The sequence below is a fragment of the Symphodus melops genome (genome assembly GCF_947650265.1).
Source record: "Symphodus melops genome assembly, chromosome: 16".
Classification (NCBI taxonomy): Eukaryota; Metazoa; Chordata; class Actinopteri; order Labriformes; family Labridae; genus Symphodus; species Symphodus melops.
Window position 1 is genome coordinate 5395108 of NC_136706.1, and position 23176 is coordinate 5418283.

A 23176-nucleotide genomic window follows, 5' to 3' on the forward strand; every position below is an offset into this window, starting at 1 on the left:
GCATTAACCCACCCTATATATATGTTTGAACATGGAAAAGGACGGAACGTAAAGAGAGCTTTACATTGCGGTGAATCTGATTGAATCTGATTTTATTAGTGCATATAATCAAAGTTATGACAGCAGCAATGACAATTACACGCACAATGAGAGGCCTCATGCTACTACTCAACAACATTCCTGCCTTTAAGTGTCTGTTTATAACTCAAGGGCAAAAGGAAGATTTCCAGTAAGATTATTTCATGGGAATTTTAAAAGCAGAAATATTTCCTAGAAAAATGTCTGACATCCAGTCTGGGTCATAGACTTTAAAGACGGGGCTGGTCAACTTTAGTGATACCGCTGTTATCTTTGAGCTTAGACTACACTAACTCAAAGTGACATTGGTTCCCATGTCTAAAAGCGTCCCAGCAGCTTCACCTCATGGCAAAAAATCCGCTTGTTGCACTTTTGACACTTTTTGATGAAAAGGAACAAATGGTTTAGTTTGCGTTCTGAACATGTGCACGCGTGCAGAGATTTGCATTCTGCCCGTTTTGTCACCATCAGCAGCTTTCTCCTCATTTCGAGCAACTGCGCTCAAGCCAGTCCTTCTCAAGCATCGTATTCTCAGTCTTTCTTTGAAGCTTCAAGTTTGGGCTCTGCTTATTGCTACATCGGCATCATACGGTCATGTCTTATATGGACACACAGAACAGGGATTGGTTTTTGTCGTTGTAACTCATCTGTTTGGTTTTTATGAAGGATTAGAGTACAATGCTCAGTTAAGGGCGGGACTGGACTGACTACAAACTGGAGGACTGTCGCTGATCGTCAGGAGGCTTAAGACCCACCTCAGCTGCACCTCTTTGACCATTAGTGTGTTGACTGAACGTTTGATCGAAATAGCATTCTCAATATGGCGGCTGCCATTTTTGGGTTTCAAAAGTGCGCTTCAGAAACCAGTGGGTGACATCTCTGAGTCCATGTTTGAAACGGAACTTTCCATTTCTTGTAGACTCTGCCACCTCCTGTGGACAAAGCTGTTCTACATTTATTGACGGGACAGAAGAAGGAGAGTAAGAAAACCGAGATGAGGGAGTGGAGAATGAAATGCGGGAAAGGAGCCAGAGGTCGGTTGCCTCCATACGTGGGGGTACGCAACATAACCACCAGACTCCGTGGTGCCCAGCCTGTTATTTTAAAAACAAAAATCTCATTTTATGATACTGTCAAACATATCATTCGTCGAGAATTTTTGCTGTGGATAATTTCCCAGATGTTTTTTTCAGTGTGATGTAAGTCGTCTGATGGCTGTGATTGCAGATGTTAAAATGCATTCATTTAGAAATAATCAAACTTCTCTGATAATACTGATGCAAACAAACCCATCAGTCGGTTTCATATCAAGTTAAAGATTCCTTCCACTAACTTTAAGCTAAAATGTACATAAATAAAATGCATAGCTTGTCATGCCTGGTTAGTTATACTGATCTCATACGGCATCTTTAAACGTTCTTATGCTAACTCTTTAGTTCTCTCCATCTCTGGCCCTACTCTTCTACTCCACTTGAAGTGTAATCGAAAACAGCTTGTTGTTATTCACAAACCCTCAGCTTTAACTTGAGAAGGAAAGAGGTTTAGCGATCTATTGGGACAGATGAAGAAGAGTTAAACATGAGGAGGGCGGAAGAACAATAGAAACAGGGGCAACAAGCAGGAGGAGGAGGAGGAGAGGAGATGAGATGAGAGGGGGGGGGGGGGGGCCTCTGGAGCGAGGGTGGGTGTGTGATGGGCATCTGGAACCAATGTAATTTGGCTTTGGAGTCTGGCTCTGGAGAGAGAACTAATGTTTGTTTTATGTGGGATTGTCCTGGACATGTAATTGCTCTCTTTACAAGGGAGAAACCGAGAGGAGGATATGAAAAAGACGTCGTCAAATGCTTTGAGCTGTGTGTTAAAGTTGGCTGCTTTCTGGTTATGTGTAAATGCCCCCCCCCCCCCCCCATCTCTCCCCCCCTCCCTCTTTATGTCTGCCTCTCGGTCTCTGTCTTTCCCCCATATACACACACACACACACACACACACACACACACACACAGAACCCACACGCTCTCATCCTTGTGTGTGTTTGTGCTGCTGTGTCTGGTTAGTGTCAGGGAAGAAAGAGTGAAGGGTCGGGGCCCCTTGAGCCCCCAGGGGGACACACCAGAGGCTCCCAGTCCAAGCAGGGCAGCTCTCAAAGGGCTGCTCTCTGCAGCCTCTGCACCTTTGATTGCAGATGTTTTTTTCTTGCCCTTTGAGATATGTTCACTGACATGCAGTGTGTGTGTGTGTACACTCTCCCCCTCTCTCTAACACACACACACACACACACACACACACACACACACACACACACACACACACACAGTAAAGAAGGTAGCATGTGCTGTGCTGCTTTGCGGTGTGTTGTGTGTCACTGTTTATGCTCCCAGCCAGTGTTAGTGGTAATGTTACTTCTTTGCCTCTTAGTCTGTTTACTGTTGCACATTTCTGGGAAGAGACTGCCAGCACACACACACACACACACACACACACGCATGCACACACATATACAGCATCAGGGCCAGAAGCATGTTGGACCACCCTGTCTATGTGTTTATACGCACGGGTTGAGTCACAATCTGTGATCTCTTTTTAATAGCCACTGTAGACGCATGCATTAGCTGTGTAGCACCATTCTTCTTGTTTAGGGAAACAGCAGAGCCCGAGGATATATCAACAGATAATAAACATCATGCCTTCTGTTTATCATCAGGCCTCCTTCAAGGAATTTACAACTCTCTCATTAAGATACAAAAAATGTTCTGCAAAATCCACAAATTTCCATCAACGTCACAGAAGACAAGAAATAGTGTCTTTTTAAAGTTCAGTCTCTGGAGTGTTTGTGGGTGTACAAATCATTGTTTTTTTTTTTCTTTCCTCAGGTGTGTTTGTTATTTGAACTATGTTTTACTATCAGGTTAAAACGGCCTTCAAGCTGTCCTGTGGAGTTCGACCTATTAACCATTGACATGCTATAGATGGACTGAAGCGTAAAAGGCCTCTCTCTGGATGCATCTTGGTCACAACTTTAAGAAAATATAAATAATCTTTGATAGGAATGTTTAGGTCGTGTCTTTGCTTATAAAGAGAAAATAGCTGATGGAATCTGCCAATAACGTATTGATCATTGATTGAACCCGAGAGTAAGACTCACAATGGACAGTCAGAGCTTTACAGTTTGTAAAGGATGCATGGTAAGTTTTGGAGGCACTGAGCAGAGGATACATACATGAGTTTTTTTAAACACTTTAATTATAACACTTTAATTTAACTTGAATTACAATGCTTTTAAACAAAATAATGTACAATCCCATTTCTTTAAAAAAGTAGTGGAAAGGGAGATTGTGTAAAATGTAAAAAAAAAATATATATAATAATAATAATAAATTCAACAATTTGTTAAAAAGGGACTCCCCCATATTTGATATATGCAGATAAATAGCAGAAAGACAACACCTCATCTGAGTGTTTAAAAGAGGTTCATCGTTCTCTTTGAAACATTAAATGTCCTGTTTTTAATTTGATGTGAGCAATACTTTTCAGAAAAGTTGGGACAGAGTCATTTTTCCACTCCATTGCTTCATTTTCTCTCTTGACAAACTTTATTGTGTTTTTGGAACTGAGGAAACCAATTTCAGTCATTTAAAAAAGAAGTTCTTGCTGGATGTAGGGTTTCAGTTGCTCAACAGCTCAGGCCTTCATTTGTCTTATTTGATGTTTCATAATGCTCCTAACATTTTCATTGGGTGGCAAGTCTGGACTGCAGGCATGGCAGTTTCACACCCGTATAACCACTCAGGACAGAACCAGCCTCTCTGAGACACTCCTCTTTTTACACTCAGTCCTAGTTTCTTTTCACATTTCACAACTTTTCCAGTCTTCTGTAAAAAAAAAAATAATAATAATTTTTAAAAAAAGTCCCAACATTTATTGTAGCATGTTGCTAGTATGAAATTTTAAGTTTTTCCAAAAACAATGACATCTCTCAGTTTCTACATTTGACGCGTTGTGTTGTTTCTATTTTAAATCAAATGAAACTTTTTTGGAAACAGTTTTGTATCTTTACAGCATCCTGCTATATGGAGGCCCTCGCTGAGAGTTCAGTACAACTTATGTAGCGCTTACTGTACTTCTCGGTTATCATGACCGACAACATGTTACGTGTTGTCGGTCTTGTTGGGAAATTGCTTGGGATATCTATTTTTATATATATATATGCTATAAATAATTTCTTCCTCTCAGTCTGTTTTTCTATACTTTCCATCCTCTCTTGTTCTTTCTGTCCTCTGCATATTTTATATGTAATGACTATGTATGTGTTGTGCGTGGCCTCCATGTGGCTCCACTGTATAAGAAGAACAGTTTCATCTTATAGCTCTCAGTCTGTGAGATGGTTAAATGTGACAGTTTCATCATCTGGCCGTGCACCGATATGTAATTCCGCTGTGTTGATTGGCTGCTGATGGCTGAGACGACGATCATGTGAAATCACACGCACATCAGTGTCTCCGCTTTGAAATGGTGTCTGAAAGCAGGACTGGATTGATTGAAGTGTGATTGTTACATTATCCTGACACGTTTCTGATAGTCCTTTGATGTGGAGTCAATCCGCCCCTCAAGACTGATGTCCATTATCATCGCGCTTTCTCTGAAATCAGAGGTTGCAGTCAGCGTCCTGTCGAGACAGGTGTAGACGATGGGAGCTACTAACGCAAGCTTCAGCCTCTTTTTGTCTGACACTTGCTACTAGGGTTTCCTTTTCTTTTTTCTTTTTGATCTCATAAAAGTTTCTGTGTTTCTGCATTTTCTAATCAAAACATCAAAGCCTGCACGCAAAGCCGATATGCTACTCCTGCTGTTTACCTCGCAATCGCACGGATGAAAGATAAATCGAACAAAATGTTTCCTCACACAATCTGCTGTTCATGTTCTTCAATAGCCCTTTACAAATTAGCAGCGTGTGCTTGGTCTGCAGTGTGTACAAACAAAAGCAAAATGGTGCGGTGAAGTTTTAATAGTGCAGCATCTTTGCAAAAATACTCGCAGACAAAGCCTGAGTGATGTCACCCATCTGTTACAGCATGCCTCTTGAGCGCCTGGAACAGTATACTGCAGTATAAAATGTACAGTATGTTAGTCGATACAATGATTAAGTACAAAGGTGCACAGTGAACTTCTTGACAGTGCTGTTGCATGCAACTCTTTTTTTGTTTTTTTAGGCTTTCAAACTCAAGGATCAAACTGGACCTGTTGAATGATATTCCTGCGTCCAGGACATGACGCAGTGCAACCCTCAGTGCCCTCTTAGATTCATTTGCAACAAGCCGCAGTGAATGGAGTCGAGTGAAGTCATTCATTTCACCTGCACGAGCTGAAACCAACTCAAGGTTTGAATGTTTAAGTCTGTCTAAAGACTTAAACATTCTAAAAGTTAACACAAAGCCAAAAAAAAAAGGGGCCTTCAAGAAATAGAGTTTTACAAATTGTAACCTTCTCTCAGACTGATGCCACTCTTTAGGTAGCTCATTATATCAAGTCTGTCCCCCTTGTGTGCCACTCATTAACGCAGTATCCTGCCGAGAGCTGACTTACTCACTAACCTCCTTTTATGCTCTCTTATCTTCTGATACTTTTTTTTTCTCACCTGTGCTGTGAAAACGATGCTGGGCGTACTTTTTTTTTTTTTTTTTTTTTTTGACTTGTTCGTCTGGGCTTCCGTCAGCCCTCTCATCTTCTCTCCTCCGTCTCTCTCTGTGTCTGTCTGTGCTCATTCTTGGGCAGCAGGAGAGCCACCCCTGCAGGCGGCAGGTGTTCCGGGGTCCTAATGATTGTCTGCTTCCAAATGGTAATTAGGGCAGCCCCGCTGTGCCTCGCTCTTTTTTTTTTTTTTTTCTGATCAAGCCGCCGCACACAACAGAGCGCAGCCAGCAGCAGATCAGTTAGCACTGCCCACCTATTCCGCCAGAGCTCTGTTGCGGCCGTTGGCGTCATCTTTTATTTTTTATTATTATCTTTATCACTCACGTCATCGCAGACATCACCGCTTCCTTGCGCCCCTCCAGCCCTCCTCCTGTTAGTGCTGGCCAAGTCTCAGAGAAGCAGTGTGCTCGTGTACGCTCGTAATAAAGTGTCTGTCTCGGACTACGTCAAACTTCCCCCTCTGCACACAGAGTGATGCAGCGAGTCTTAAATGTAGTTTTTTTTCCTAAACAAATCTTTAAGGCTCAGGCTGCATCTGCTGGAGCTGTACTTCACCGTCTCGTGCTTCATTCTGTTCGGTATGCAAGTGCAACAAAGGATGTTAGGGGTGAAGAAGAGGCTGACCTGGGCTCTTCAAAATGGTGTGATTATGACATGGTCGTGGGACCATAATGCAGGGCAGACAATGACCTATTTGAAAAACTCCCAAAAGACAGAGCAGACTGCTGCTACTCAGCCGGTCTGACCCTCTCTGTCTCTCCACGTGGTGCTTTTTTTTTCTCTCTCTCTCTCTTTATCGTCTCTTAATGCTTTCCTTTCATCTTTTTTGTCGTCTTTTCTTTTCCGTCCATTATGATTACACAATGGACACAAACGGAAACGACTTTCCTTTTTGTTTTTCTGTTCAACGTTTCGCATCCTGACGTCTCCTTCTTTCTTTCTTTGTCTCTCAGTGTGTATCTGTCTCCGTTTATCTCCTTGCCCTTGTCTTTGTCAGAACTCTTTCTTAATACGTCTGGTTTGTCTGCCCTGCAACAGCATGCACCGAGTCGCCACTGAATCACTAAGCTATTGGGTTAATGATGCCAGCTCCTACTTTACAGGGATTTGCATGTCTGTGTCTCTAAACACTCTATCCACACACACACACACACACACAGACTCATATAAAAACATGCAGGGCCTATGATAGCACGCCTAGACACACACACACACACACACACACACACACACACACACACACACACACACACACACACACACACACACACACAGTGCAGTGCCGCTGTCCTTCCCAGTCGCTGATTGCATCTGCAGACTATAATTTTCCTTGTCAGACAGATAGCAAAGGTCAAACATACCTGCAGACATAACACATTTGAGCCCAGCATGTTGAAGTATTAGCAGTATAATCAAAACACACCCACACACACACACACAAATAGAGGCTTCCTGTGAGGTTTGAGTGAACGGTGGAACTGGTCAAATGGGACAGGATCAGCGAGACTAATGACACGGCTCGTGTCTGAGGCCTGCGTTTTCCTGAGTGGCGAGAAGATATTAAACGGCGGTTGTGACTAAATGACAAAGCAGGAGGCTGGAGAAAAAATTAAAAAAAAGGCACATGGCATAGGAAGAGTAGGCGAGGGATGGAAAAAATGAGAAAAGGTAGCGAGAGGAAGAAGAAGGGGAAAAAAAGCCCTGATGGTTTCATGCAGTCATACAAACGCATGTCAGGTGTTTTCTGGATGTCTGGCGCATATTTTGGGGGGAAAAACAAGTGCGGGAGAACAGAGTGGGAAGTTGAGGAGGAGGAGCCATTATATTTAAATCCTGTCTGGGTTTCAAGTAGACCATGGACCTCTTAATCTCATCCACTTGACAAACATACACACAGAGCCAGGCAGACGTCTAGCTAGCCTATTTTCATGTGACCTGAATTCCCTAGTGTGGCTTTTTTTTTTTTTCCTGCCAGGCTAATCTCATTAAGCTGGGTGCACAGCTACATAACAAACACACACTAGGCATCCCTCACTCCTACTCCTGCCTTCCTCTTCCTCCTTTTGTCTTTATCGCATTCACTTTCCCCACCACCCTCGGCTCACGCTCCACTTTTCCTCTCCCGCGCCTCCATTTCTGTCCCTGTCTTCGTCTCTCCGCCCTCTCTTCCTCCGACTCAGTTGTCTCCCACATCTGTCCCTGTATTCAGTCTAATTATGGCCTGCCACAGCAGAACAGAGGAGGGCAGGTCTAGCTGGGCTGTCTCGTTGAGCCCCGAGAGCCACCTCGGCTTCCAGACGCACAATCAATCCTCATTATGAGCTGAATCTGCTGCCTACCTTTAGATACAGCGCCACACATCTCTGTCCACCAGTCTGTACATGAATGCATTATTACATCCTTCAAACGATTCACGGGCGAATCAAAAATATGTGACTTACAGTCGTCCGACACCCTCCTGCCTACTCTCAGATTGTTGTCATGTGTGTTTATTCTGTGTGAGCACACAGCGAGGTTATGTTTAAGATAAGGACTTGTTTCTGAAGCAGGGCACAGGAGATGGAGTCTAAAACGCAACCACATGCATTTCTCTTACAGATGGTTCGCCCAGATTGGAGGCAGAATCTCAGCTCGCAATCAGCCGGCTGCCGCAGACTCGCTGAGCCGCTGTTTTTCTGAATCTGGTCTTAGCCGGTATTAGCAAATTCTTGGTCAAAACAGGTCATCATTGGAACAATGATGTTCGTCATGAAAATTAATCCTCAAGGATAAGTCTCGCAGGGGAGAACGAGAGGCCAAAATGTGTTCAAGTGTTAAAGGGTTTAAATGACTCTCATTGTGCGGAGGAGGTTTTGTCATAAACCCCCTTTTGATTTATGGATCCATACATTACAGATTATGCTGAAAACTAACATTCTACTGGTTTCCTTAGCACTTTAACCAGATGTATTTTACTGGGATTAAATACTTATGTAAGAGCTCACTGTTTTATTTAGTTGCTAAAAGGTCGCAGGTTTTTAACCCCTCGAGGAAACTTGCTGATCAGAAGACTTCCTGTAAATGTGCACTCCTCAGAATATCGAGAGAACCTGGTCGTTCACATGTGCACCTCACAGCGGGAGACGAGCCCCGTCAAAGGGGACGTGGGCTCTTTGAGGCAAGAAGCTGCACGACGCTGGAATGAGAATATTTGCCTATAAAACAATGCTTTGTGTAGTTCGGCAAACTGACGATATCAATACAAGTGTAGAAGAACATATTGGTGAACAGGAAACATAATGCAACAGTTGAAATTGAAACGTGTACAGAGATCATGGCGCTCGTAGAACTGGGCGATATATTGACTTTTAAAGATATATCGAAGTATTTTCAATCAACATATAGGGTAAGACAACATCGTTAATATCAATATAGTTTATGTTGCATTGAAATAAGATTATACGCAGCTTCTCCATAGCTGCCAGGTCACCTATGTCTCATCTCACCGTCTCTCCCTCTTCACCCTGCTCCTCCTCTCTCTTTCCTTCTCTGAGCCGAACTCAAAAAAAGAGTCGAAAAATGATTGTGTAATGCAGAAAATTAATTTCACAAACAGGTAGTTTATTTTCATATACATGCTGAACTTGATCACCTGATATCTTAATATGAGACGTATAGAGTATCGCCATTCAGCGGAATAATATCGAGATGGAAGTTTTGGTCCATGTGGCCCAGCCCTACCTCCCGCTAACTCCAGGTAAATTCTCTTGATTAAATTCTGCTGCTATAAAAATGGAGCTGGTCCCAGTATTTGTCTCCGTGTCCTGATTTGGCTGGATTCTGAAAAGAAAAAGTTGAAGGGATGTTTGAGTCATGTGTTGGTTTAACAACACACTGTGCAGTACATTGTAATAGAGCTTTACTGTCAGGCGCGTAGCTGGTCGGTGTGACATGGTCATGCTATTCCTGCTAATCACAGAGACGCAGGATCAGCACTGAAAGCAGTTACCGAATCTTTGCCGTGTGTGTTACAGTGTTGGTTATTCTATTGTTGGACTTATTTCATTAGTACACCATCGCATTAGGATAAGCTGCTTTCACTGTTCTTGACTCTTGCGTTCTCTTAGTCTGCATTTTTGTCTCGGCTCCTTCTAAGTTGTTGTTGCTGGTTTCGCTCTGTTCGGCCCAGCGTAGATGTACTCATATTAGAGCTGTTTGTGAGCAGCTGATGGCACATTTTCCCAAATATTCTTACATTGAATTGGAAAATTAAAAAACAGTCCCAAATATTCTATTTCTCTATGGTGAAAGAAAGAAACAAACCATTGTGCCGTAAGTCCATTTTGTTGGCAGGCTGTGTTTTTGTAATGAGATAAATCATTGTTTTTTTATTTTCAGATTGGTTTGGAAACTGAAGGCATCATCTCTGGCTTTTATCTATAATAACATCAGTAAATGATGTCACACTGCAGGATATCGTACAACTTCTCTGTATGTCCCAATTCATTTCTGCGTTGTTTATTTTTTATCTTCTTAAGATTCAACATTCATATTCCCACGCTCTCTCGGGCTGTTTCCTTTCTGTGCCACCATGAAACACGCCATATGGGACGTTATCTTGTCATGTTGGCGTCTGTCTGTACGCCTGTCTGTCTGTCTGTGTGCACACATTGTTGTCAGCACAGTAAGTCAAGAACAATGCATGATAGAATCTCTGCTCTTACACTGCATGTTCCCCACACGGAGCAGATAGTCTGATTAGATTTTAGATTGCCTCACTGCTTAGTTATTTTTGTGTCACTTACCAAATCTCTCAACCAAAGGGCTGTAGGTTTACTGATTTCAAAGCTACATTGGGTGGTACAAAAGTTTTCTTAGCACCAACAAGTGAAAAGTATTATAGTAATAACTTCAAGGGCAACTAATGTGTGTGATGTTTTGAGCCGATCTCTGGGCACTAAAAAATGGTTACGGGTTATTTGAAGGATTTCTTGATAAAAAGGAATAACAATCATTTTCACTGTCATTGGTTTCTCGACCAAAGACGCGCATTAATGTTTGCGAGATTGAATTGGCCGTCGAATCAGTGACGTTCGAGGTGTGGTCCACGAATGCAAATAAAAGTTCAGTGCATGCTTTAAAGGAAAGGTTCGTCCTGCACAGCCTGAACCAGCAGTGCACAGGGCGGCTGTGGCTCAGTGGTAAGTTTGAGGTTTTCCTTCCCCAGCTCCTGCAGCCACATGTCCAATATGTGTAAAAAAACACTACTCCCCAAGTGGCTCCCGCTGCTTTGGGCGGTGGCGAATGAATGGGACGAGTCGGTACAGATGGCCACTTTAGACGGCGTGTGGATGGGTAGGTGTGACCTGTGGTGTAAAAGTGCTTTTAGTTGTTGGAGGACGAGAAAAGTATTCTCCAAACTAAAGTCCATTACCCTTTTTAGTCCATTAACCACACTGTTGCAGGATACAGCAGGTGCAAGCAGCAGCAGTAGCTTCACCCTCATGGCTTCATTTAGAACTATTATATGTATTTCTAATGTCTTCCGTTTTTTTTCCTCGTCCTTCAATTTTGACCCCGCCTCCTTTTGTCAGAAAGAACTTTGTAAATAACGCATACTGTCAGTCCTCTTACACTTTTCTCCCCCACCTCTCTCTTCCCATACTGTCACCTGTCACCAGTTACAGTCTTCTTCCCCCTCCTGAGGAAACATACTGTGACATGACCGGATCTTACTAGGTCACCTATCTGTCCCCTCACCCAAGACCTTGACTGACAACTTTGCAGCAGCTTCCATTCCTCTTTCTCTCCTTCATGTTACACCCCCTGCTGTTTCTCCCTCCCCTCCGTGCCCCCCTGCTGATCAAACTATCAGGAGGAAATCATTAAAAAAGCAACACCATTAAAAGTGAAAGCAGTGTAGTGGGGAAACCAATTAACCTTTACATCCTCCCTCTCCCCCAGGCCCAGGACCTGAATGTGATCGAGGAGGTGATCCGCATGATGCTGGAGATCATCAACTCTTGCCTGTGCAGTTCTCTCCACCACAACCCTAACCTGGTGTATGCGCTGCTCTACAAGAGGGAGCTGTTTGAGCAGTTCAGGACACACCCGTCCTTCCAGGACATCATGCAGAACCTGGACACGGTCAGTCACCTTTGTTTTCTTAGTTAGACAGAAAGACGAAATAAAGTCCCTGTCCCAAAACCTAAAAGGCACTCTGACAGTTTGTTTGACCACATTTGGATCTTCATTCATACCCAGAATCTGAAACTGGTTTATTTGCAAAGTTTACGCAGACACATGACTTCGACTTGATGTTTTGGTTGAAAAACAAACAATTAAATAGAATAAAGAAAGCAATGCAGTACTCTGAAGACTGAGGTCTACACATGTAAGGACAACTGCAACCTCTAACTGTTAGTCTGACTGACCATTTCAGTCTGACTAACATGTTGCTTTCATTTCATTTGTCTGATTTTAGGCGGACTAATCAGTCATTATCGAAACCGAAATCAACTGGTTTTAGGTCAACCGTCATTCATTAGTGAAAAACAGCAGCAGTGTGGAGCGAGCTGTAATCTTTTTAAAGCTCGCTTTAGGCCCGCAATGCTTGTGTCAGGGGGGTTCTCGACAATTACCAATACCCACGTCCACATATCAGAATCATAAGATGTCATGGTGTCTGAAATCTCTGATGAAGAGCACGTGAATAGACGTTCGCACCTGGTAAATATTCCACGGATCAAGGTTGCGCAGAATTTCTCTCAATGTCCTTCCCCGTCTGCAGGGAAAGTTTCTTTAAAAGGCCCAGCCGTCCTGGAACATATGTGAACTGCATGTGTAACAGTGTGCAGTCGCACTCCACAGCGGAGCTCTGTGAGTTTAAGTAGTATTGATGAATTAATCAGTCCCCTTGTGTCAAGAGGCTCCACGTCAAATATTCATCGAGAGTGTTTGGTCTTTGAGGGAGGAAGGAAGGGAGCGAGAGAAAGCTGTCATTCACGCCTGTATTAGTCATACAGAGGGAGGAAGGGAAGCTTTGGTGTGCTTGAGTACGTATGGTTGAAGGAAGGGGGTTGCTGCATACATTGCCATGGGCTTTGCTGTTATCCATAAGTACTGTATGAGGGGAGCATGCTATCTGGATTCCCTCAGTTCAGTCAGCCTCCCTGAGGCTATCCTCCTTCGAAGCCTTCGCTGCACTCGCAAATCCTTGTGTGTGAGCTGTGAGATTCAGGGTGAGGGGCAGCTTTGCTCCTCTAAATTAACCCCATATGGGAGGCCTTCAGAGTTAATGAAGAGATTAGTATTAGAAAGATGTACACACACACACACACACTGTGCTCATATAGGCTACAGTGTGTTTGAATTCTCTCAAGCATCCCTCAAACATGAGAAGAGCAATGTATGCCTGTAGATGTGCTTTTTAATGTTGGCTCGACAGAATAAAAAGCATGAAAAAGAATCAGTATTACCTAGAGTTTTTTAATTAACAAATATTAAACATCTCAGCGGGATAGAGCCCGGCGCAGCAGTGGATGCGCTGGTGCCTAGATCTCCTGTTTGGGCTTAAAACCCAGAAGACATCAGATCATTAGAATTCCAGTGAAGTGCTTATTTTAAGTAAGATGAAACATGCTCAGACCCATATGGAGGATTTGTAATCTGAAATGCTCTATGTATGTATGCATGTATGTACTGCATGTTCTGAGTCTGTAGCCTAAAGCAGAATTGGCCGAGCTTCAGTGTGTAGCATGGTGTGCAGCCTGACCATCTTTAAAAGCAGAATGTAAGCAGCTTCAAAGCCTTTTCATTCACTTTTCTCCACTTATTTGCAAAAATCCTGATTGTTATGTAGCTTGCATGTAAAGTGTTCTGTAAGTAGCTCTGTCTCCCTGTGCACTATAGACACATTTTCTGAGCAACTTACTGTTGCTAGGACACATGACATCCCATAAACGCATCGTGTTGATGCAAAAGTAGTCTCAACTGAGTGGGCTCAAAATAAGACATCTGGTTTTGACGTTAAAGTGTCGTCATGTTGACATGTAGTGTCGCTAACAGGGTGGAACATGCAACCACTTTTCCTTTATTTACAGGGCTGAAGCCGTCTATATGTAGCATGATGTCACTTTGTTCTAACTTAGATCTGCGCATTGCGCTCTGTGTCATCATATAGGGTGTGGCTACTGCAATATCAATGTGACAGCTCCAAACAGCAGGATTAGAAGAGTCAAAGAGCTTCATGACAGAACAAGGAGATAAAACCTCAGTGAGATCGAGCTGACATGAGGTCCCGTGGTTTTTAGAGACACGAGCGGAATAGAACGGTGAAAGATTTAGGCCAGAGTCCAATGTGGCCATCGCTGAGATTTGTTTAAGGAACTGAAGGAATATGATAAAGAAGGATATATAGATGTATGAAAGATGATATATTTATTTTTTCAATTATCACAAAACATATACAAATATTTTAACAATCTTACAATGATATATGATTTAAAAGAACCGTAAATACTCAACAACAAAAAATAATGGTGTTTAAACTCTGAATTATGTGCCATGATAACCACAGTGTTTCCCTTTCCGTTATATAGGGGGGGGGGCTGCTACTCCTCCCCCCTCTGTAACTGAAAGTAATTCAGCATATTTCAACACGTTTCCAAATGTTAATCTTTCTTAAAATACTGACGGAAACCAAAAAGCATAGTCATATTTTGTACTCGCGTTACAAATCCGGTCTGTAAGAAGTATTGGTTATGTATTGTAAATGGTTGTTTCCTCTCGTGTGACCTCCAGGTGATCGGCTTCTTCAGTCAGCGTCTGGAGCAGGCTGGGAGTGACCTGTCAGTGGAGAGGGTTCAGGAGGTCATCATGAAAGGAGCCCAGGCTCTGCCCAAAGACAGACTCAAGGTAAATCTCTCTCGAAGTATCTGAGAGTGTGCGTTTCAGACACACACACACACACACGCACGCACGCACGCACACACTCTCAGACACACTGACCCACACGAATGAAATACGAGTCTGGTCGAAGAAATAACAAGTGGTACATATTGGACATCATGGTGCCTGTCTAGAGGGTACAATTTGTTGTAAAAAAAAAAAAAAAGCTGCAAGGTACCGTGGATTGGGTTCTCCTTTTGAAAGGAAAAGCGAATTAGTTTGTGTGGACAGGTGAGAGACGAAGCGGTATGGGATGTAGGATATGGACTGGGGCGAGGGAAAGATGGAAAGAGCTACTGGGACACGAGACAAAGGGCTAAAGCCCAATTCTCATTAGCATTAATGCCCATCTTCATTCCATCTCTGCGAGCCTGCGCCACGCGAACATGTAATGACATTTCAAGGAGATGGGATGGGGGACTGGGGGGCACTTCGTCATGGGCACATGAGATGGCTGGAAGGGGGTGGGACATAAATCTGCCACCGTGCCTCGTTACCCAACACTCCCAACACTCCTGGCGGGTTGACTAACCCCCGCCCTCCCTGGTCCTCCTCCATTAATCAGCGAGGAAATATGTAACCAGCGGTCTCCCCACTCCGCTCCTCACCAGCACAGAAGCTCTTAATTGCATGTTTCATCATGTGTTTCATGTTCTATACTTGGCGGCTGGCTGCAAGGCATTAGTCCTGCTTGCCGACGTGGAAGAGGGATGGTGCGTAGCCACGAGTCCATGTGCTCTCTGTCGGTCTGGCTCTCGTTCGGTCGTTCGGCACCTTGGAGCGTGAATGTAGCCATCGACCCACGAGCCGTAGAATTACACATAGACACATGTGGATAGCCCTTTACTTGTAGCACATGTTGTTGAATGAGCGTGTTTCATCATCTCAGCCTCTTTATATTTGCAGATAACCATTTGAGCCAAGTCCATAAGCATGATAGGCCAAGAGCAGCGTTATAAAGGAGCTGGCCCTGGTTCCGTTGACATTTTCGAGAGTTCTCCTAGAATTTTCCTGAATATTACCTGCTGTGTTTTTGTTTTATATTTTTTTATACAGTTATGGCAGAGACAGGACAGCTGATAGAGTTTGAAATCAGCGAGAGAGAGATGAGGAATGACATGCTGAAAAGTAGTCACAGGTCAGATTCGAACCCAGGCTGCCCACTTGGAGGACTGTAGCCTCCATTCATGGCGTGCCCACTGACTATTGCCACTCCTGACGCCCCTTACCTGCTGTTCACACGTCGGCTCACGCTGACTTTATGTTGACATTTTAGTAGTTTGCTGCAAGGAGACACGTCTGGATGAAGTCCCCCTGAAAAGTTGGACTGTTTGCATTTGCACATGCTGCTCAAAGGGAGTCAAATTTAAAGAAGTGCGTGTGGGAAAAGGGGATATGACTCCTCCTGGACCCTGACATGTCGATGATTTCAAAGGAGTAGAGGCAGATAAATAAAGGGCGTGGCTCCTCCATAGAACTTTTCAAATGTGAAGGTACCACAAACAGGCCAAAGCAATTATGGAGGCTGTGCAGAAGAGCGAGAATTATGATCTCTTTTGTTGGGTTTCGTAACTGTACGTGTATGTGTGTGTGTGGCCTAGCAAGCAGATCTTTGTTTCTGAGCAACAGTGTTGATGAGTCTCACATTGACTCTCCTCCACCCGAGTGCTCTCCAGCTCCACTGGGTGACATGAAGCAAAGAGAATATCCAGGCGATGTCTCCTCAGGGAGAAGTCCCTGCCGATTGATGCTATCGTTCAAACAAACAGCTGTCTCTCCGCTTGCTTGCTGCTTGCTTCTCCTCTTCTTGTGAGCTCATTCTGCTGTTCAGCTTCCAATTCAAAAATCCATAGGTTTGATTAATGCTGTGAGAATCATCAATACGCTGGAAATTACTGTGCAAGAGCTCCTGGAAGGGGTTATTGGTGTCTCAATCAGTCGTGTGTGCACGGCGAGGATTGACAAGAAAGGAATGTTTGACTTAAGTAGTTTTTTTTCTTTCTTAAGAGGAACAGAGGATCCTAGAGTAGAAATGTCTTTATTTTACAATTTGATAGCCGTAGTGCATATTAATAATGCTAGCTAACGAATGCTAATCATAAATGCTGTGTTTTATTTGAAAACTAAAAAATAAGTCCAGGAAACAGATTTTTCTCCTCCTCCACAATATGTTCACCTATTTAACATAAGGGTAGCTTATGGATCGCTTCAGTCTGAAAGTATGGCCATTAAACACACCCCTCCATCCAACTGGTAGATTGCACACATGCTCGGAAAGTGTTGCTCGTTTGCATTGACTGTTTTTTCGTATTTGTTGCTATTAATTTCCGACTTTATGTATTTAGGGGGAATTTTCTGATCGCTGTCATGATGAACTTGTGAGCAACTGTGCAGCCACTCCTTGTCTCCTCAGTGGGTAAATACTGTTAAATAATGACAACAATGAAGGCTCCTGTTTCAAATTAATCTCTCTAAAAATTGAATTTTTGTACCAGAATGTTCAGAATGAAAGGTATGTGTCTCGCTGAAAGTGGGTCAAGTTTTGACTTTTACAGGGGGTGGAAGAATCTGTGGTTATGTGTGCTCGCATTCATCGAATGAAGTGTCTCTTTCTGTTGTCAGATACAGACACGAGGATGAAATGTGGTGCATTCACACATGCATAAAAATTCTGGAAAACGTCCAGAATGAGCTGCATGTGTGAACACAAACCGTCCAGTTTAGCTCTCTGATCAGTCTCCACACTTCTTGGGGTGAGCTGAGATGAGAATACAGCAGATCAATGTGTTTATATCCTGTGAAGTTGCAAAGCTATTGGACGTGTGCTCGACCAGTGCACATGTGCAACTCAGACACATTTCAGGGCCAGTCTGTCTGAAATACATTTTCTTACCTTTTCTATACATTTTCAGCATGTCTTGTGATATAAGTCCATAAATGTAACTACTGTAATAAAAGTTTCCAACAATCAATCCTGAGCTGCTGAGCTGCTGTGCTGCAATGATAAAGTCACACAGGTTAATGACAACAGCTGTTCTGTGGTTTCAGCTATATTCACATTTAGAATAATCAATCACAAAGAAAGTTCGAGGTGATGGAAAGTCTTTCAAAGTTTGACTGCTCGACCGCAGCTCTCCATCACTGGGTAATCTGCATCACCCTTTTGCAAAAGCTCTGTTTCCACAGTTAATCACCAAGTCAGCTTTTAAAGATTATACACTACGGGAAGTTACTGTAGATTTTCTTTAGTGCAAAAGCAGCATTTTTTTTTTGCAGTAGAGAAGGGAAGACTTGTAGAGGAAGTAGTCGTCCTGGGTTCAAATCCGACCTGAAGTTCCTTTTCCCGCATGTCATTCCCTACTCTCGCTTTCTCTCTCTCTCTCTCTCTCTCTCTCTCTCTCTCTCGCTCTGTCTCTGTCTCTCTCTCTCTCTCGCTCGCTCTGTCTCTCTCTCTCTCCACTCTATCCACAGTCTTATCTCTCCCAAAAAAACACACAAAAAGCCCCAAAACAAGTCTTAAAAGAATACAGCACAGATTGCATACTTCAGTGAACATGATCTTTGCCAGCACATTAAATTCATTAGACATGGCTAACCTGCCCGTATTTGCCGAAGATGTTCAATATATAATGTTAACAGTTCTTTTGAAGTAGAGATAAGTGAAATGGGAAGAGATGACAGTTGTTAAGTAAATACTCTTGTTTGATAGAACACTGACCCTGTTGTTTTAGTTGTGTTTATTTAAAGGGCGTAAAAGCACACTGACGTGATCATGCAAATCGGAGACCCAACTGTAAGAAAGGGTCAAAAGAAGGTGGTAAATACCCCTGGGGTAACCTTCAATGTCTCGTCACTCAACTGCTTTTCTTATTCTTTGTATTGTTTTAGTGTGTGTGTGTGTGTGTGTGTGTGTGTGTGTGTGTGTGTGTGTGTGTGTGTGTGTGTGTGTGTGTGTGTGTGTGTGTGTGTGTGTGTGTGTGTGTGTGTGTCTGTGTCTGTGTCTGTGTCTGTGTCTGTGTGTGTGTGTGTGTGTCTGTGTCTGTGTGTGGAATGTGTTGTTTAGCCTGACCAGTTGAAATCTGCCTCATTGAACAGTGATAGCCTTCAGACTCCTTGGCTCCTCAGGGAGGGACAAAGGGGGCTGCTGGAGGACATACTGGCTGACCAGCTGTTACTCAGTACCTGGGTCTTTAGTGTTCCCATGGCTGGTCAGCCAGACTTTCACACACACACAAACACACACACAGAGGGTGAAATGCATTTTTTGGTGTGAAGTCTCTTTTATTACCATTGGTTAAAAAAAAAAAAAAAAGAAAAGATTCTGATTCTGACTTTAAGAAAGCACTTTAGAAGACACCTGCTGCTCCAATCTGAAGAAGCACACAGACACAGGCTGAGAGCCGAGGTAATGTTGAGGATGAACCTGAGGAAAGTGAAGTGAATCCCTGGCAAAACGTAAGCAGCTAGTTCAGTGCATAAAGTCTGCAGGATGGCTGAAAAGATGATCTTTCCTTAGTCGTAGCACATGTATCCTGAGGGGCACAAATCCATCTGTTGGCTTTGAGAGATCATATTTTACTTTTCACCCCTAAGGTTTACTAGTCAATACTGTGTACTTTTTAAAATGACAATTTTTTCTTGAAGGGTTATTCGACTTCTACTTGTACTCTTTCCTCGCATTTCCCAACCTCCCCTTCACATGATCACATGATAATTAGCTTTTAAGAAATCCTTCAGTTTCTTCTAAAATGTTGGCAAACATGGCTTGTCTGGCAAAGGAGGGACGTATGACACCTTACAATTCTCTGCAGTGGTATTGCTGGTTAAAGATCCAAGTGTCTGTAAGGGTCACAGAGAACATGTGGACTTGTGTGGATTATATGAGCGTTTACATAGGAATAGTAACATTAAGGAAATTGCGTATGTTAGATTACAGAAAGTCTATGTAATGACCATACATTTGATTTAAATATAACCTTTCAGTGTTATATTTGTAGCTGCATCCTATTGTGTGTGCATGTGTTTGTTCATATTTGCTCCTGGGCCACGTTCCTCCCTGTCTGGCCGCGCTCTCACAGCGCAGCGGCGTGCAGAGGAGGGAAGGGAACACAGAGTCCTGAGTGCAGATACGAGGCCAGCCAGCCAGTCAGTCTGTGTTCAGGGGCGAGGGCCTGACCTGCCAGGACCCATAACTAACTGATAGGAGCGCAGGCCAAGTGGGCCTAGACAGCTGCCAGACTGAGAACAAACAAGAGAAGGGGAGGAGAGAGAGAGAGGAGGCAGCAGAGAGTCAGAGATATGTAAGAGACAAGACGCCACTCTTAAGACAGAATATGGGGACAGAGATAATAGTAGGGATGTGATGTGGCAGTCCAGAGATGCTCTGAATTTTCCCAGAAAGCACTGGAGCGCAGAAAGGACATTTTTGCTACAAGGCATATTGTGATATCTAAGACTTCCCGCAGCATAAATTCCCTCTGTGGTTCTGTCCAATATAGAAGTGGGAGGAAAAATGTTGGCAAGTGTAGCTCAAGGATCATTCTTCTGTTTTTCATTCGGTGCTTATTATCTAGTATGTGCATAGGAGACTGTATGTTCCTGCCATTTAGGTTCATAAATCCCTCTCCACAGGGCACTTTAATGTTAAACTCTCATTTTCAGTGTGAAATGTTAGTTGAATGGGCGCAGGGAGAATTATTTTGAGGTACTCTTCAGTCTCTTGACAGGTTGTGAGATGATCTCCCGCCTGCTTCACTTAATGTAAAAATCAAACTAACAGCTTTGACATTTTAGGAAATACACTTACTGAAGATGAATACCATTCTGCAGGCGGAATATAAAGCAGCAGAGGGTTAGCTTAGCATCAAGAGTGGGAACGACTTCCACAGTTAGCCAGCTCTTCTAATTGCAAAAAAGGATTTGAATAAACACTCAAGGTTAATCAATTTAATTCTGCAACACTTGCATGCAAATTGTTGTCCCTTGTGCTACAGAAAAGACGGCCTCAGTGCACAGTATGAGCTGATATTAGTAGGAACGTACAACCTGAGGAAAGAAGCAGTGGGTGTTAAAGGATACGTCCGTGATGCAGCAGGCTGAGCAGGAGAAAGGTTTTAGAATAGATCTTTATTGTCATTGCTTTGAAAGCAACAACAACAAAAAAAACCATTTTGCAGCTCTTGTCAGTGGCAACACAGAGAGACAGAAATAATGATCATGTAAAAGTCTAAAAATTACAAAAAAAATAATAAAAAAATAAAAACAAAAGCACGTCGTAGAAAAACAGAAGTTGAAAACACTGAGGTCAAAGCAACAATAACATAAAATCTAAAAAATAAGAGAGTGCAAAGCCCGGGGGGAAATGTCAGATCAGGGTTTGACTGTGATGCTGCTGTGCCTTTTATTTCTATACCTATGCTACTCATATCTGCATTTATAAAAAGCACAAAGCATTTGTGTCATGCACTGATCTGTTTCCTTTAGAGTGTGAATGCTGCACACTGAGGTCACGATGGAGAGCTCCTCTTATTAAGCCGTGGTAGGATTGTGCATATAAACGGAAATATTGGCCTCTTAATGTCCTGCAACTATGGAAACCTGTGCAGCGTCAGATTCCCTCAGTGGCTCATGTGTCTCTATAGATGTTCTTGTAAAAAAAAAAAGAAAAAAAAAACACAATAACTTAAGAACTTCACATGACTTTCACTGCCTACAAGTCTTCATATTGACGATGTGAATTTTTTCTATATTTTTATCAAATAAATCCGAGGTAAGTATTTGTGACATTATCGTTTTATAAAAAGTATCAATTAAACAGATGTAAGAAAAAAAGAAAAAAAAAAAGTGTGTCAACATAATAACAGTGTATCCTGGTGAATGCTTCAATAATCTTAATTGCGTAATTAGCATAACTGGTTTACTGTAATATATCCTAGTGATAACAGCAGGACATTAATCTTCTAACTGCCTCATGTTTTTGTTTGTGCTTATTGGACAACAGTCAGCTGAATCACATGACTTAAATTGTGTCGTAATGTGAAACGCTATATTGTAACGTTTATGCTTAGGAGTAAAAAGCGAGCCCCGGGTTGAGAGCCTGTCAGCGTCATATAAACATTTGATGAGCTGGTCCCGCTTGTCTACGAGACAGTCACCTACACACAAATACCAAACCAGATAATACAGCTCCTGCTTTGTGTCTAGCCTTCACAATGGTGCTGTGTGGTCTGGCCTCAGTAGCCTGGCATATGGCCTGTGACCCCGTAGCCCCGCTGTCTGTGTCATTATGATACCGATAGTGCTGCTGTGAATAGAGCCAGCAGGGTCTCAATAGACAGGATGGGGACCATTGCATAAAGGCCCTCAGCGTCTGTCTTTCAGCGCAGACTGATTACCGGCAGCGTGTGTGTGTATACGTGCGTGTGTAGACAGGAGGATATAATGAGGAGAGCTCTGTATTATTGATGCTCTTCTACCTCTGCCTACCTGCTGTTAGGTGGCCTTATGTTTGCTTTCAGCAGATCTGGTCGAAGACGTCCAGTATTTCTTTTGAAGGCACTTCAGGGAAGAGCTCAACATGATTTAGAATGAAGAGCTCTGACAAATATGGGTGTAGTAATTGTCACCTGCAAACCAAAAGAATCATCAATATGTATCTACTGTCTGCCTTTCACATCTGTAGGTTTCCTGCTTTTCTTTTTCTTTTCTTTTTTTTATCAACTGACTTTTTTTTCCTTTTTTTTTTAATTGTCAAAAAAACAGGACTTTTGATGTATTTTGTCCATTTTCTAGAAAAGGTAATTATTTTGACAAGATGAATTGTCTCAACCACATCCATTGAAGCGCATCACCTTACTGATTGTATTTGCATCATTTGGCTAAAATGTCAAATTGGCCTTAATGTGCTGAAGTTAATACGCACACATTTACCTTTTCTCTTTAGCTGTACATTCTAATGAAGGCGAACAGCCAAAATAATATTCAAAAAAAGAAGCCGTGTCATGACAATCTGAAGCTTGACAGCTCATTTCTGCTAGAAGTAATGAACCTACAGACAATAACCTCACACCTATGTTTGTATGTGTTGTGTAACCAGGTTTAGTCGAGCTTGTTTTTTTTTTGCTCCTGTTCATCTTCGGCTTGTTCCTGAATAAGCCATGAGCGACAGTCTGGCTGCTGTTTCCTCTCCCAAACACTCGCTGTCGATATCCAGTCTCCTGCTGGGGTCAGGAGGTGACGTTAGCACATTAGTCGTCCCTTTAAGAGGTCAGTGCTCTGACCACAGAGCGATATCTGTCCTGTAAGCAATTTTACCACACACACACACACACACGCACACAGATGGAATTTCATCTGTCAGCGAGCTACTGTACCTGATGAAGAGTGATTACTTTGAGGGCCTGAACAAGTTCACCGACCTGTACGACAACACCTCAGTTCATCTGAGAGAGATGTCCCTCCGCTGCTCTCGCACTTTATAAAT

At 42.9% G+C, this 23176-nt stretch overlaps 1 protein-coding gene across 2 annotated transcripts in view; it reads left to right on the forward strand.

The window, feature by feature from the left end:
* The window catches only part of dym (dymeclin), a 55021-nt gene that overhangs the window by 29708 nt on the left and 2137 nt on the right, over positions 1-23176 (forward strand). For both annotated transcript variants that reach the window (XM_079365092.1, XM_079365091.1), the window contains exons 15-16: positions 11710-11892; positions 14548-14661. In XM_079365092.1, coding sequence (XP_079221218.1) covers positions 11710-11892; positions 14548-14661 — 297 coding nt within the window. The remainder of the gene's footprint in view (positions 1-11709; positions 11893-14547; positions 14662-23176) is intronic.